General features: G+C 42.2%; 1 protein-coding gene across 11 annotated transcripts in view; it reads right to left on the reverse strand.

Moving 5' to 3' along the window:
- Positions 1-2888: 2888 nt before the first annotated feature.
- FRYL (FRY like transcription coactivator) overlaps positions 2889-12756 on the reverse strand; it is a 187793-nt gene continuing 177925 nt past the window's right edge. For 8 of the 11 annotated variants that reach the window (XM_039368293.1, XM_039368291.1, XM_039368288.1 and 5 more), the window contains 4 exons: positions 10647-10664; positions 8015-8125; positions 6572-6771; positions 2889-4881 (listed from right to left, as the gene is read on the reverse strand). In XM_039368293.1, the coding sequence (XP_039224227.1) occupies positions 4626-4881; positions 6572-6771; positions 8015-8125; positions 10647-10664 (585 nt within the window). In that variant the 3' untranslated portion in view covers positions 2889-4625. The remainder of the gene's footprint in view (positions 4882-6571; positions 6772-8014; positions 8126-10646; positions 10665-12756) is intronic. The other 3 variants (XM_039368287.1, XM_039368295.1, XM_039368289.1) reach the window with 1 other exon arrangement.

Raw genomic sequence — 12756 nt, forward strand, 5'->3', positions numbered from 1 at the left:
ACGGGTTGTACAGCTTGAGTGATTAATTTTTATGGAAAACTGCAGAGCATTTATGACGCTTAGTGTTATGTAAAGCAGTATTCCTCAACCGTGGTGACTTTGAGATGTGTGAAATTCAACTTTCAGGATTCCCCACCCAGCATGGCTGTTTAGGATTCTAGGAGCTGAAGTCCTAAAGTTGCCAAAGCTGAGAAACACGGAGATTTAAAGGTCGGGTTTGCGGTATAGATAAAAATGTACTACATCATAGATTTTTCTAGTCCAGCTACCTATTAATTCCTGCTCCTCTGACAATTCCGTTGATGGATATGGGGGACATGTGAAATAGGAAACATTTCTGATTTTGAGAAAGTAACCAAAGGGTTACACTAGGACTGGGAGGACTTGAGACGTGTGTCCTAATGGAACACAGCTTGGACCTTATTTAGTCTTTTGGCCACGGAGGACCAAATCTATGCAAGCAACAGGTGCTACTTCTGGTGGGGCCTTCAGTTGACCATTTCTGTCTGCCAACTTTAAGATGTCTGGCCTTCCAGCTCCCAGAATTCTCCAGCCAGCCATGCTATCTTAAAAGTTGCTAAGGTTGAGAAACACCTTAGATATACATTGATTGACATGATATAATCCAGTTATTGCTGGCTGAAAGGAGAGTCTTCCCTATTCGCTCTCGGCCCTGTCTGGGAACTGAGGACTATAGTTGTCCGTGGCCTTAAATAAAGTGGTAGCCTCTACCCCCTTTCAGGCAGAAAAAGTTCAACCAGAGGTTGTAAAGGAGAGTTGTTCCACTCATACATTATGCTGAATCTCTGAATTACGAGTGACGGAATAGCATAACGTCAGCTTTAGAGAACAGTTGCTTGTGTGCATTGCCAATAGATGGAGAGATTGACTCCTGGACTTGTCCAGATGGCACAGAGAAATTTGGCCGAACGGATCGCTCCTGTTTGGCAAAGCAAGAAGAAGCGGCATGCCCAAAATCCCAAATTGGCTGCCAGCGTTGGGAGCAGTTGCCATTGTCTAAAGCAGCGCTTCTCAACTTTAAGGTATGAAGATTTCAGCTCCCAGAATTCTGGCTGGGGAATTCTCGGAGTCGAATTCCATATATTAAAGCTGCCAAGGTGGAGAAACACACAGATCTAGAGGCTGCCTGAAGCGTGAATCAACTTTATGTTTGTCACCACGCTACACAAAAAAAAAAGGATGTTGAGTGCAGAAAAGAGCAGGTAACATGATTGAAGGCCTGGAGACTAAAACATAGGAAGAACGGTTGCAAGATTTGGGTTTGGCTAGTCTAGAGAAAAGGACTTAGACATGACATGATAGCAGTATTCCAGTATTTGAAGGGCTGCCACAAAGATGAGGGAGAGTTTTTGTGGCAAGTCAGTCTTGATTGTGACAATTACTTGAGGACAAGTCCCTATAGTTTTCTGGAAAGGTTTTGGGGAGAGTTTGTGACTGGGCCAAAGTCAGCCAGCTGGCTTTGTGCCTAAAGCAGGATTAGAACTCACAGTCTCCCAGGTTCTAGTCTGACGCCTTAACCACTACACCAAACTGATTCGCTTTAAAAATCACTATTTTTCCCTTGTCCTTTTAGTAAAATGAGTGCATGTTTGTTCAGTTATATTATAATTAAGCACTTTAACCAGAGATTGGCTTCAGTTTTAGAAAGTAACCATTCCAGATATAATGTGGCATTTGTTTATTTTAAAAATGGTATATAGTTTAGGTCATTTTATGTAGCACCTATGCAAATGTTTGTGAAAAACCTGTATGCTATTATGGCAACTCAAATTTTGCACACACACATGAACACACAGTGAAAGTGAGACCAGGATCTGGTTTTGAGTATTTTCAAGTTTTCATGGTAAAAGGTTGTCGTAATACTCTTAAACACTGTATAAAAATTAGGAGCCGTGAAATTAACATTCATAGGTGGCCAATACGACTCTGCCAATTAACCAAGACAAAGTCTATTTTTCACACTGTTTACAGAAGTCTCAGATAGGAAAGAGGCATTCACACGAGTCAAATCACTGATCTAGGCAGCCGATGATACACTTTTTAAGTCTTGGGGCCTGGACCCATGTCTTTCCACAAGTGGAGAATTTTCAAAGGATGTAGGACAGTGGTTCTGAACCTTTTTAATGCCGCGATCCCCCAACTGGTCGTAAGTCGAGGACTACTCAATCGGTCGTAAGTCGAGGACTACTCAACTGGTGCAGCACCGTTTGCAGAATGGGACTTTGGGCGGGCTCAGCAGGGCAGAGACAGCCTGGACAATTCCTAATGGCTTTTGAAAGCCAATAGAATTAGACTCTATTCAAGAGAGTCTATTCTATTGGCTTTCAAAAGCCAATAGAATAAAAGGGAGTAGCACAGCTAAGGAAAAGGGGAAAAAAATGGCGGACTGTGTTGTTTGGCGACCCACGTGAAATGGTCGTTCGACCCCAAATGGAGTCCCGACCCACAGGTTGAGAACCACTGATGTAGGAGATATGAAATGTAATCTGAAAACATTAGAAAATAACCATCTTGTCAGTACGAATGATCAAGCTAGGGCTGTCAAATTAAAATTTTGCTTTTTAAAAAAGTTAATTCCTAAAAGCCAAATATGATGTGATGCTCTGGAAGCACCAGCCCCCCCATTGCTTCTGGAGATGCTTCCCTCTCCACTCAAGTCCTTCAGTATCACACACAGTTTTGCAGTAGGCATGTGCAAGTCTCTTGCATGCAAATCAGGAACAGTCTGTTTATATGCATGCTCCACTGTTAAAAAGCATCCAAAGGTTTTTTAAAAAAGTATACGGCACTAAACACCATGTCATCAAGTATTCTCCATCAAACGACAACCCCCCCCCAACAAATTCTTTGAGAAAGTACACAAAAGAGTAAATTGACATTTTTATTTGAACAAGCCCCCCCCTAAAAAACAAAACACACACACACAGAAAGGAGAATGATAAAATATGAAAAAAAATATACAACTAAAAACTACATGTATACTTATAATGGGTTATTAAATAATTAAGAACGCAACCTAAAGTACCACAGAACCTTCAAAATAATTCAATTTTATCAGGCTAAAAAATGACTATGAATGTGCTGTATCTTGTTAACAGAGTTATGAAAGGAACAAAATTTTGTGTTATCAGTCCAACAGTCTATAAATGCGGTGCCTTCAAATTAATGCATTTCAGCAGAACTATATATTTAACAGAATCGGTTTCCCCAAAGAAAAAAGCCCACGCTAACTCTTTCGTGTTTTTTTTCCCTGGAAACTTGTTTTATTTTTAATCACAGTGCATGAGAGGTACATAAAATATTGGGGATTTGATTTGTTTGAACAGAGGAATTACATTCGCTCTTTTTGCTTCATTAAAATGTTTTGGTTTGAAATGGAATCCAGTTACTTTTATGCTGCATGCTTGGACAAGGAATTACAGGCTGACTTTTGGGGTCGGTAGGCTGCGTTCTCTCCCTATCATAGTCTCCGATGCCTTTGCTTAAAAGAAAAATCATGAAAAAAACATGCCTGCTTAAACGTTCTCTTGAACTCTGCAGAACAACAGATATAAACACTGTTCTATCTCCCTCCCCCCCCCCAGCCTTGAACACTATTCTCAAATAAAACATCATTGAACATTTATACAAAAAATACTGGATTTTACACTATACAATTTCTAGAATATGTACAGAATAAAATAAGTTATTTTTTTCTAGTGAGTTTTGAGGGACAGTAGGCATCTTTAATATACATTTTTAAAGTCTCTGCAAGCAGCTACCTTTTGGTTAGTTATCAGTTATTTGTTATAAGCACTGATCAGAAAACTGAGCAGTATTCCAAACCAGTTAGAGATATATTATTTCTTTTTTTAAAAAAACTGGTAATTCCAGTTTTAAATATTATTAAACTCCAGAACATTTACAGACTAGGAATTAAAGCTAAAAATATATACTTTTTTCCAAAAATAATCTTGCAGTGCTTTTTTTCGGCATGCTCAAACTTTAACAAACATCCATATCCTCAAAATATGATGATTGGATAGCCATTCATTCCTACTTGCACACATAAATTTTATCATTACAGGCAAAAATAGAATAAATTGTAAATACAATATTGATAAATCAATGGATTTTTGCAGTCTTTTATATTCCGGTATAATACAGCACATTCCTCATGACATTGTCAAAATTATGAATCAAACATTATTTGATTATTTTACTGTCTAAAAGCCAGAATGTTTTCACAGGTCTTCAGCCAAAACAACCACTGTTCCTTTGAGCCTCATTTCACCTGCTTTAATTAGCTCCAAGTTAAGAGGCTATTATTGCAACTCGTGTACTTTCTGTTTTATGATGAAAAAAAAATGCATTTTATAGGCATTGCTTTTAGCCCTTTTCTCTAATGCAATTTTTTTGAAAGAGTTCGTATTACTGATACAAGGTAAAAAAAAAGCATTAAAGGTGATGTCAGCTGTTTCGAGAACTGTTACTAAACTATGCAACTTGTTTCTAGAAAAGGTCTTCCATGGAGAATAGAACAGTTTCATTCGATATGAAAGGTGCTTGATAAAAGGGACCCACCCCCCAAACCCCCTTTCAGTGTTTTTCTGAGGAACGGTGGTTCAAAATCCTGTACTCAGATTTCTCACAGCCGTGTGTTTTGCGAGAAGCTGGTACGACTGCACCACGTGCAGGGATTCTCGAATCTCTAAATTTAGTTCCATGAGTTTGGAGCTGGCTTCTGACATATCTTGTTTGGAGCCAACTATTGCAAAACTACCAGTCTGGCCAAGGCTCTGGTGACGGAAAAATATGTGCAAGAGGGTTTGGATCGGATCTTCTTCGGAATCGCCAAATATGTCGTTGGGCCAAATGCACCTGGGGACACAGAAATTAAGGCATTCGTCATTGTTCTTATCAAGGTGGCGCAGCAGTTAGAGTGCAGTACTGCAGGCCACTTTAGCTGACTGTGTTCAGCAGGTCAGCGGTTCAAATCTCACCGGCTCAAGGTTGACTCAGCCTTCCATCCTTCCGGGATAGGTAAAATGAGGACCCAGATTGTTGGGGGCAATGTGTGTGTGTGTGTATATATATATATATATATATATATATCTTATATATAATATATATATATATATATATATATATATATATATATATATATATATATTGCTTACTGTGTACACCGCTTAGAGAGTGCTTGCACTTAAAGCGGTATATAAGTCTCATAAATAAAATAAATAAAATAAGTTGGCCATTTCTGTTCTAAATGAACACATCTAAGTTTTCCCTATGGAGATGCAACTCCCATGAATTCTGCTCAATTCTGCTAAAACCCACCCATTTCCCAAAACTAGACTCGGTGACTGCATTTCCTATTGCTTGTGAAGCACCTGGTGCACTCTTGAGTTCACTGAAAATGTAAACCTAGTTGGATGTTCAACCTAAGTTCAGGTGTCATCCAAATTATACCAATTCTTGACCAGGATTTTTGACTATTTGAATAAAAAGCGTATTGTAGTTTTTCTGGATTAATTTCCCTCCAAATATCTTGTATTCCAATTTCATCTATCATATTAAAGAATGTCTTAGGTAGTCTTTTTCTTCCAGTTTTCCCTATTTTACTGCTTTTATAGTCAATTGTCCCATCTACTATCCCATTAAAGTCTCCTACTAAACAAATATTTTGATACTCCATTTCTATTATTTTTCTATGGAGGCTTTGGTAAAATTCTTCCTGGTTGTTATTTGGTGCATAGATTATTACTAAGAGTGTTTGCTTTTGGTGTTAAGTATGTGTCTACCATCACAATTCTTCCTTCTTCATCTGAATAAACCATTTTAGAATCTACCAAGCTCAGAGAGCACCATAGTTCAGCCCATATAGCAGTGATGGCGAACTTTTTAGAGACCGAGTGCCCAAACTGCAACCCAAAACCCACTTATTTATCGCCAGGTGCCAGGTGGGCGTGGCCCACTGGGTGGGGATGGCTGTGGTGGTCATGGCAGATTGGGTGGGTGTGGCCACGGTGGGTGTGATCACCTCAATGTTGCTCGTGGGGAGGGACACCTGTGGGGGCAGGGTTGGGGGAGATCCAGGCGGTCTCTGGCAGGTGGGGCAGTGGGCAGGAGGCTCGTCCTGCGGGGAGAGGCGAGACAAGGCAAGACAGGGTGGGGGTGCCATTGTCACGGGGCAAAGTAAGGCAGGAGCCGGTCAGCTGCTGCCTGACACCATCAGCCCCTGCACACAGAGGCCAGCGAGCGCATGGGTGCTGGGATGCATCCAGCCACGTGGGACCTCGGTGAGTTAGCGGGCGGCTGGTTGAAGAGGGAAAGTTGCCATCTCCGGGGCATGTCGCGCATGCCCACAGAAAGGGCTCTGAGTGCTGCCTCTGGCACGCGTGCCCTAGGTTCGCCACCACTGCCATATCGTCTCTTCTATTGGTATTAAATGTTATCAATACTTTACAGTGCTCTTCCTTTCCACGGAAACCAGATTTACACGAGACTCACTCCCAGCTGTATCCTTTTCAAGTAAGGAATGTTAGCAAAAGCCATCTTGCAGTACCTGAACGCTTTGACCTGTGCTATAGCAGAGAAAAAATCCTTATTCCGTAAGGTTTCAATGAGCGAATGAATGGCAGTCTCGGTGCTGGCCTGCGAAGCTTCTGGGATATGAATTTCTTCAGTACTGCTATAAGAAACAGACTCGGCAGCGACTTTCAGAAAGGCTTCCAACTGAGCAAGCTCTTCCGACATGTTTATTACCTAGGAAAAAAAGAGACACCTGCATTTTTTTTTTTGGTAGCAGAGCCATTTGCCCCCTCCTGCTCTGTTACAGCCTTATGCAGAAAGCATGTTTAAATTATTTAAGGCAGTGGTTCTCAACCTTTTTAATGCCGCAACCCCCTCCCCAACCGGTCGTAAGTCGAGGACTACTCAACCGGTCGTAAGTCGAGGACTACTCAACTGGTGCAGCACCGTTTGCAGAATGGGACTTTTGGCGGGCTCAGCAGGGCAGAGACAGCCTGGACAATTCCTACTGGCTTTTGAAAGCCAATAGAATTAGACTCTATTCAAGAGAGTCTATTCTACTGGCTTTCAAAAGCCAATAGAATAAAAGGGAGTAGCACAGTTAAGGAAAAGGGGGAAAAAAAATGGCGGACTGCGTTGTTTGGCGACCCCCGTGAAATGGTCGTTCGACCCCAAATAGGGTCCCCGCCCACAGGTTGGGAACCACTGATTTAAGGCGAGATGAGAAATTAAGCTACCACAATTAAATATTGGCTTACGTTCTCATAAATACCTCAACCATTGATGGTGAATATGCCGGTGCTTAGGTGCTTCACTGAAATCTGATAAAACTGGGTGAGGATCAAGTCTCAAACTGATTTAATGTTTAGCTAATTTTAATATAAGTTTATATTTTCTAACCTTTGATGAGCTATCGAAATTTGTATTTTTATGGGTTATCAGCTGCTTTGAGTGCATCCTTGAGCACAAAAGCGGAAAGATCACAATGCATAGCCATTCTTCTTAGTCTATTTAATCTTTTAATTCAGAGATTTTAGGAGTTGCCTCTCAGGGGCTGCCCCAAAGAAGAGGGAGTCAAGCTATCCTCCAAAGGGCCTGAAGGCAGGACAAGAAGCAACGGATGGAAACTAACCAAGGAGAGAAGCAACCTAGAACTAAGGAGAAACTTCCTGACAGATAGAACAATTAACCAATGGAACAACCTGCCTCCAGAAGTGGTGAATGCTCCGACACTGGAAGTTTTTAAGAAGGGACTGGACAGCCATTTGTCTGAATTGGTATAGGATTTCCTGCCTAAGCAGGGGGTTGGACTAGAAGACCTCCAAGGTCCCTTCCATTATTATTATTATTATTATTATTATTATTATTATTATTATTGTTGTTGTTGTTGTTGTTGTTGTTATCATCAGAGATGTAATTCTTAGCGTTAAATCTTGTAGTAAAAGCAAATCTCCCATTTCATTGGCATTTTCTTTACCTCTGCCTCTTTTTTCACTACATTCACTTGGCTGATAAGTTTACAATAGGCTTGAAATAAAAGGAGCAGCTGGAAATGCAGCTTATATAGCCTCCGACACAGCTCTAATTCCTGCAAACAAACAAATAAATAAATAATGGTTATCCGAAAAAACCAATACATTAACCAAAGAAGTGACAATAGCATACAACTGGCGTCGAGCAGAATTTGCAATATAAAAATAGTTATTCGCTTACTGCAGAGGAGAAAGGTTAAGATAATGGAGGAAGAAGCTAATCAGAGAAAAACAAGTGCTTCTAAGTCATCTGTGGATTTAGCATTAAAAAAAGTAAAACATTCTCTTGCTGGCTACGTAATAAACTTTGGCTTTCAAGAAGGGCAGCCATTTCCAACAAAGAGAAAGGGGATGCTGATGACATTTCAGAAAATGCCATGCTCCAGCAGGGGAAAAAATTGTTTGTATCATTTTGGGTGATCTGTCGCTTCTAATTTTAGAACAGTGGTTCTCAACCTTTCACTGCACATCCGGTCAAGCACTCCATCAAATAATGTCCATCCTACTGATATAATCCCAATATCCTGCGGCAGTTGTTTATTTACAGGCAATTCTGGGGCACGGCAGGCAACATTTCATTCCATCAGACCAGAAACCCTAAAATGAAAACTCTTCCAGCCCTGTCAGGGGAAGAGAGGAGACAAGCTAGCCATTCCATTCAAGCACAATCACGATGCCCTTTCAAGCCTCCTTCTCATCTATCCCAGCCTCTCGTCGATCATCCTTGCCTAGGCCCCTTTTCAAAGCTACTTCCCAATGGCGCAATGGGCAAGCAGTGTCCTCCTGCGTGGGTCTTCCTTCTTTTAGGGCAGTGGTGGCGAACCTATGGCACGCGTGCCAGAGGTGGCACTCAGAGCCCTCTCTGTGGGCATGCGCGCTATCGCCCTAGCCCTGCTTCCCCTGGTGGCCCCCTCCACACCAGTAGCCCCTCCCCGGAGGAGTCACCCCCAAGCACAGCGCAGCCGGGCAGCGGGGACAAGACCCCGCCCTCGCGCCCTGTCATGTGCAGATGATGCGGGGTGCGGGCAGAGGGCGTGGCTACCATGGTGCCGCTGGGCTGCCTGGGTGATCTGCTGTGGTGGGCCATGGAGGCAGTGGGTGGCCCTGCGGGCGGGTGGAGCGTGGATGGAGCGGGCAGGGGTGGGGAGGTGGGGCGGGGCCAGGTTTTGGGCACTCGGTCTCTAAAAGGTTTGGCATCACTTGCTTTAGGGCAGTGTTTCTCAACCTTGACCATTTTAAGGCATGTGGACTTCAACTCCCAGAATTCCACAGCCAGCAATGCTGGCTGTGGAATTCTGGGAGTTGAAGTCCACATGCCTTAAAATGGTCAAGGTTGAGAAACACTGCTTTAGGGCAACTGTGGCTCCCACCCTCCCCAACCGGCTGCCTCCAATCACGGTCTCGGCCTTATGGCCCAAGCCTGAAATTGTAGCGCGCTTAGCCAAGTGAGGAACACTTCCTCAAAATGGCAAGAAGCTGCTGTCTCAGATACAACCAGCACACAGGTGCACGATCTCGTGGAGATGAGGGGATGAGGAAAAGCTTTCGTCCTGCATCTTCAAACGTTAGCGGATCTCGACCTCGCACTGTATTCGATGGACCTCTGTCCAGGTTGCAAGGTGGTGCAACGACTGAGCCCCCAACGCAGAAGGTTGAAGGCTCCATTGGGCCTGAACTCCCATCATCGCTTCATTTCGCCTGACCAATGTACCGAAGCAGATCGGATGCTGGATCCTAGATTACACAGAGAACTATAATAATTTTAAGTGAATACAAGTTAGTCCCCCAAAGGCATGGTGGCTGAAGATAGGTTGGGTCAGGACTACACATGAGCCCCTTCTTTCTCCAGCCATTAGGCAAATGGATAAAAAGGACCGGTGATATCATGAAATCAGATTTTCTGGGACTGTTGGCATATGTGGGCTCCGTCTTACTACGAAATGAATCGCATCAGTTGAGAACCACTGCCCTAATCATATTTCAATCTATTGTATTGCAAATAAAGGTATCATTTCTGTACACATACACAACATATAAACATACATACATAGAGGGTGTACCAAAAATCAGGCCCCATACACAATTTATTATATAAATTAAACAATCAAATTGGTTGCCATTTCCTTCTAAATGCTTCCTTACTCTTTTGACATGTGGCCTTTGAACATTTCTTGTGGCTGGCCGTGAAGCCTGACTTTTGATACAGTCTGTATATATATTCTTAATGTTTTGATTATTTTTAATAATATTTCAACTTCAAAGGTAATGGATTCGTGAACAGAAGCGTAGTTATCACCTCTATTTGTGTATGTAACTGTATTAGTGGATATGACTGTTAATATGGATTTAAAATAAATAAGCAAAACTAACAACGGAATAATTGGCTAGAGCTACAATATTCTGCCGTCTAAAAAGACTGCTGAAGAGTTAGAATTATAGATAAGCAAAGCAACTGTTATTTCCATAATATTTTACAATGAAACACTGTGATATCACAAATGGACAAGAGACAAAAATGAAAGCCAGCTTGGTTACTGGCATAGTTAATTATTCGATAAATCAAGAGCCATCACTTACTGCTAGAATTTCCAAATGCTAAGCAAGAAGGTGTGCGGGTCACAAAATACAAAAAGGAAAAAAAGATCAAGAATTAGTATAGAACTTTATTTTCCACGGGTCTTAGAACGTCCCAGATATAATTAAAGCGAAAACAAAAAAAACCTTCCAAAGAAGAATTTAATGCACGTATAAAAATAATACTGAGTATTTGTAGATGATAAAACAGCTGGCTGTACTACTTGCTTTGTTATCATGCAAAATGACCAAAATATATATAGTGACAAGTAAGTTTTGATAATGAATAGAGAGAGAAGAAAACGGGATAAATAGGTTTAAGCGACAACGATGAAGGCAGACATCAAACTTCATGCATTTAAAGGAACTTCGCGATAAGTACTCATAGGGCATTCCTGGATAGAGGTAACTGTAGCGGGAGCGGGAAAACAGAAAACAACATTTCTGCAAGGAATAAAGGATTATATTCTTAACAGGAAAAAAAAAGAGAGAGATTCCTTCCTGATAAACAAAAAAAAACACTGCAAACACTCAAAAGAAAGCTCACGTTCTACTCTCAACTGGTCAAAGCTGAAAGAAAGCTAGCAGGTTCACCTAGAACAGTGGTTCTCAACCTTTTTAATGCCACGACTCCCAACCGGTCGTAAGTCGAGGACTACTCAACCGGTTGTAAGTCGAGGACTACTCAACCGGTGCAGCACCGTTTGCAGAATGGGACTTTTGGCGGGCTCAGCAGGGCAGAGACAGCCTGGACAATTCCTATTGGCTTTTGAAAGCCAATAGAATTAGACTCTATTCAGAGAGTCTATTCTATTGGCTTTCAAAAGCCAATAGAATAAAAGGGAGTAGCACAGCTAAGGAAAAGGGGGAAAAAATGGCGGACTGCGTTGTTTGGCGACCCCCGTGAAATGGTCGTTCGACCCCAAATGGAGTCCCAACCCACAGGTTGAGAACCACTGACCTAGAAGACTGGGAACTGACCCTGGAGATGGCTACCGGATTCGTCTCTTCCAAGCTCACTCTGTGCTGTCTCTGGCTTTCTCTGAAGCAGCAATAGTGCTGGTCTGTTTCCTTGCCTACTAAAGGACTGTGACCCAATCAAGCAGGCCATGGCCCAGATCTTCCTAACGGTGGTTCTGTGTTCAAGCTGAACAGAAATATTGACACCTTTTAGATCTCTAGCCTGAAAACAGGGCTAGGTCAGCACGACAGAGCAGAGGTTCCCCAACCTTCTGGGCACCAGGGACTGGTTCCGTAGAGAAAAATTTTTTCCATGGACCGGGGTTTTTCTGTGTTGCCTGCATCCTACACGGATGGGGCTTTGCTCGTTTGTGCAGACTGGTTGGTGGCATGCTGCGGCCCAATACCAGTTCACGGACTAAGGATTGGGGACCCCTGCCCTAGAGGATGTCTAGCCAGCTTTCAATCTTTTTGACAGCGGGCTTCTATTTTAGCGTTAGGTGGCCGTAGCCAAGCTTGATACTCTTTTCCCAATTGATATTTCTCTCTTGGAAATAACAGGCACGGTGCAAGATAGCCTTCTGAAACAAGATCAGAATTACAGCTTCCTACTGAATTTTTTTTGCAAGTACTGCTATTTAAAAAAAAAAACAAAAACCCATTATCGGAGGGACGGGGGAAATACTTTTTATCTAGAAAATAAATATTCTAGAATCAGAGAAGTGGAACGTGCCATTTATGCCAAGTCCAACAATCTCGGATAGTGCAAGAATCCAAATGAAAGCACCGTGGACGGGTTACTGTCTAGCTTCGGCACCAACACGTAAAGTACAGGGAATCCCATTGCTTCTTCTGGATCACTAGTTTGAATGATCAAGTGCTCTTATTGCCAGAAAAGTTTCCCCCACACTCTGCCCACACAGTAGTCAGCTAGACCAGGAGTCTTCAAACTTGGTCCTTTTATGACTTGTGGACTTCAACTCCCAGAATTCCTCAGCCAGGCTGAGGAATTCTGGGAGTTGAAGTCCACAAGTCATAAAAGGGCCAAGTTTGAAGACCCCTGAGCTAGACTCTTGATTTCTTGAAACTTACATTCTTTATCTGGGAAAGAAAAAGCTACAGACTTCTGCATAATTCAGTGGTTGAAGATCAC

The sequence above is a fragment of the Crotalus tigris genome, unplaced genomic scaffold (genome assembly GCF_016545835.1).
Source record: "Crotalus tigris isolate CLP2741 ecotype Arizona unplaced genomic scaffold, ASM1654583v1 scf7180000020728.642097, whole genome shotgun sequence".
Taxonomy (NCBI): domain Eukaryota; kingdom Metazoa; phylum Chordata; class Lepidosauria; order Squamata; family Viperidae; genus Crotalus; species Crotalus tigris.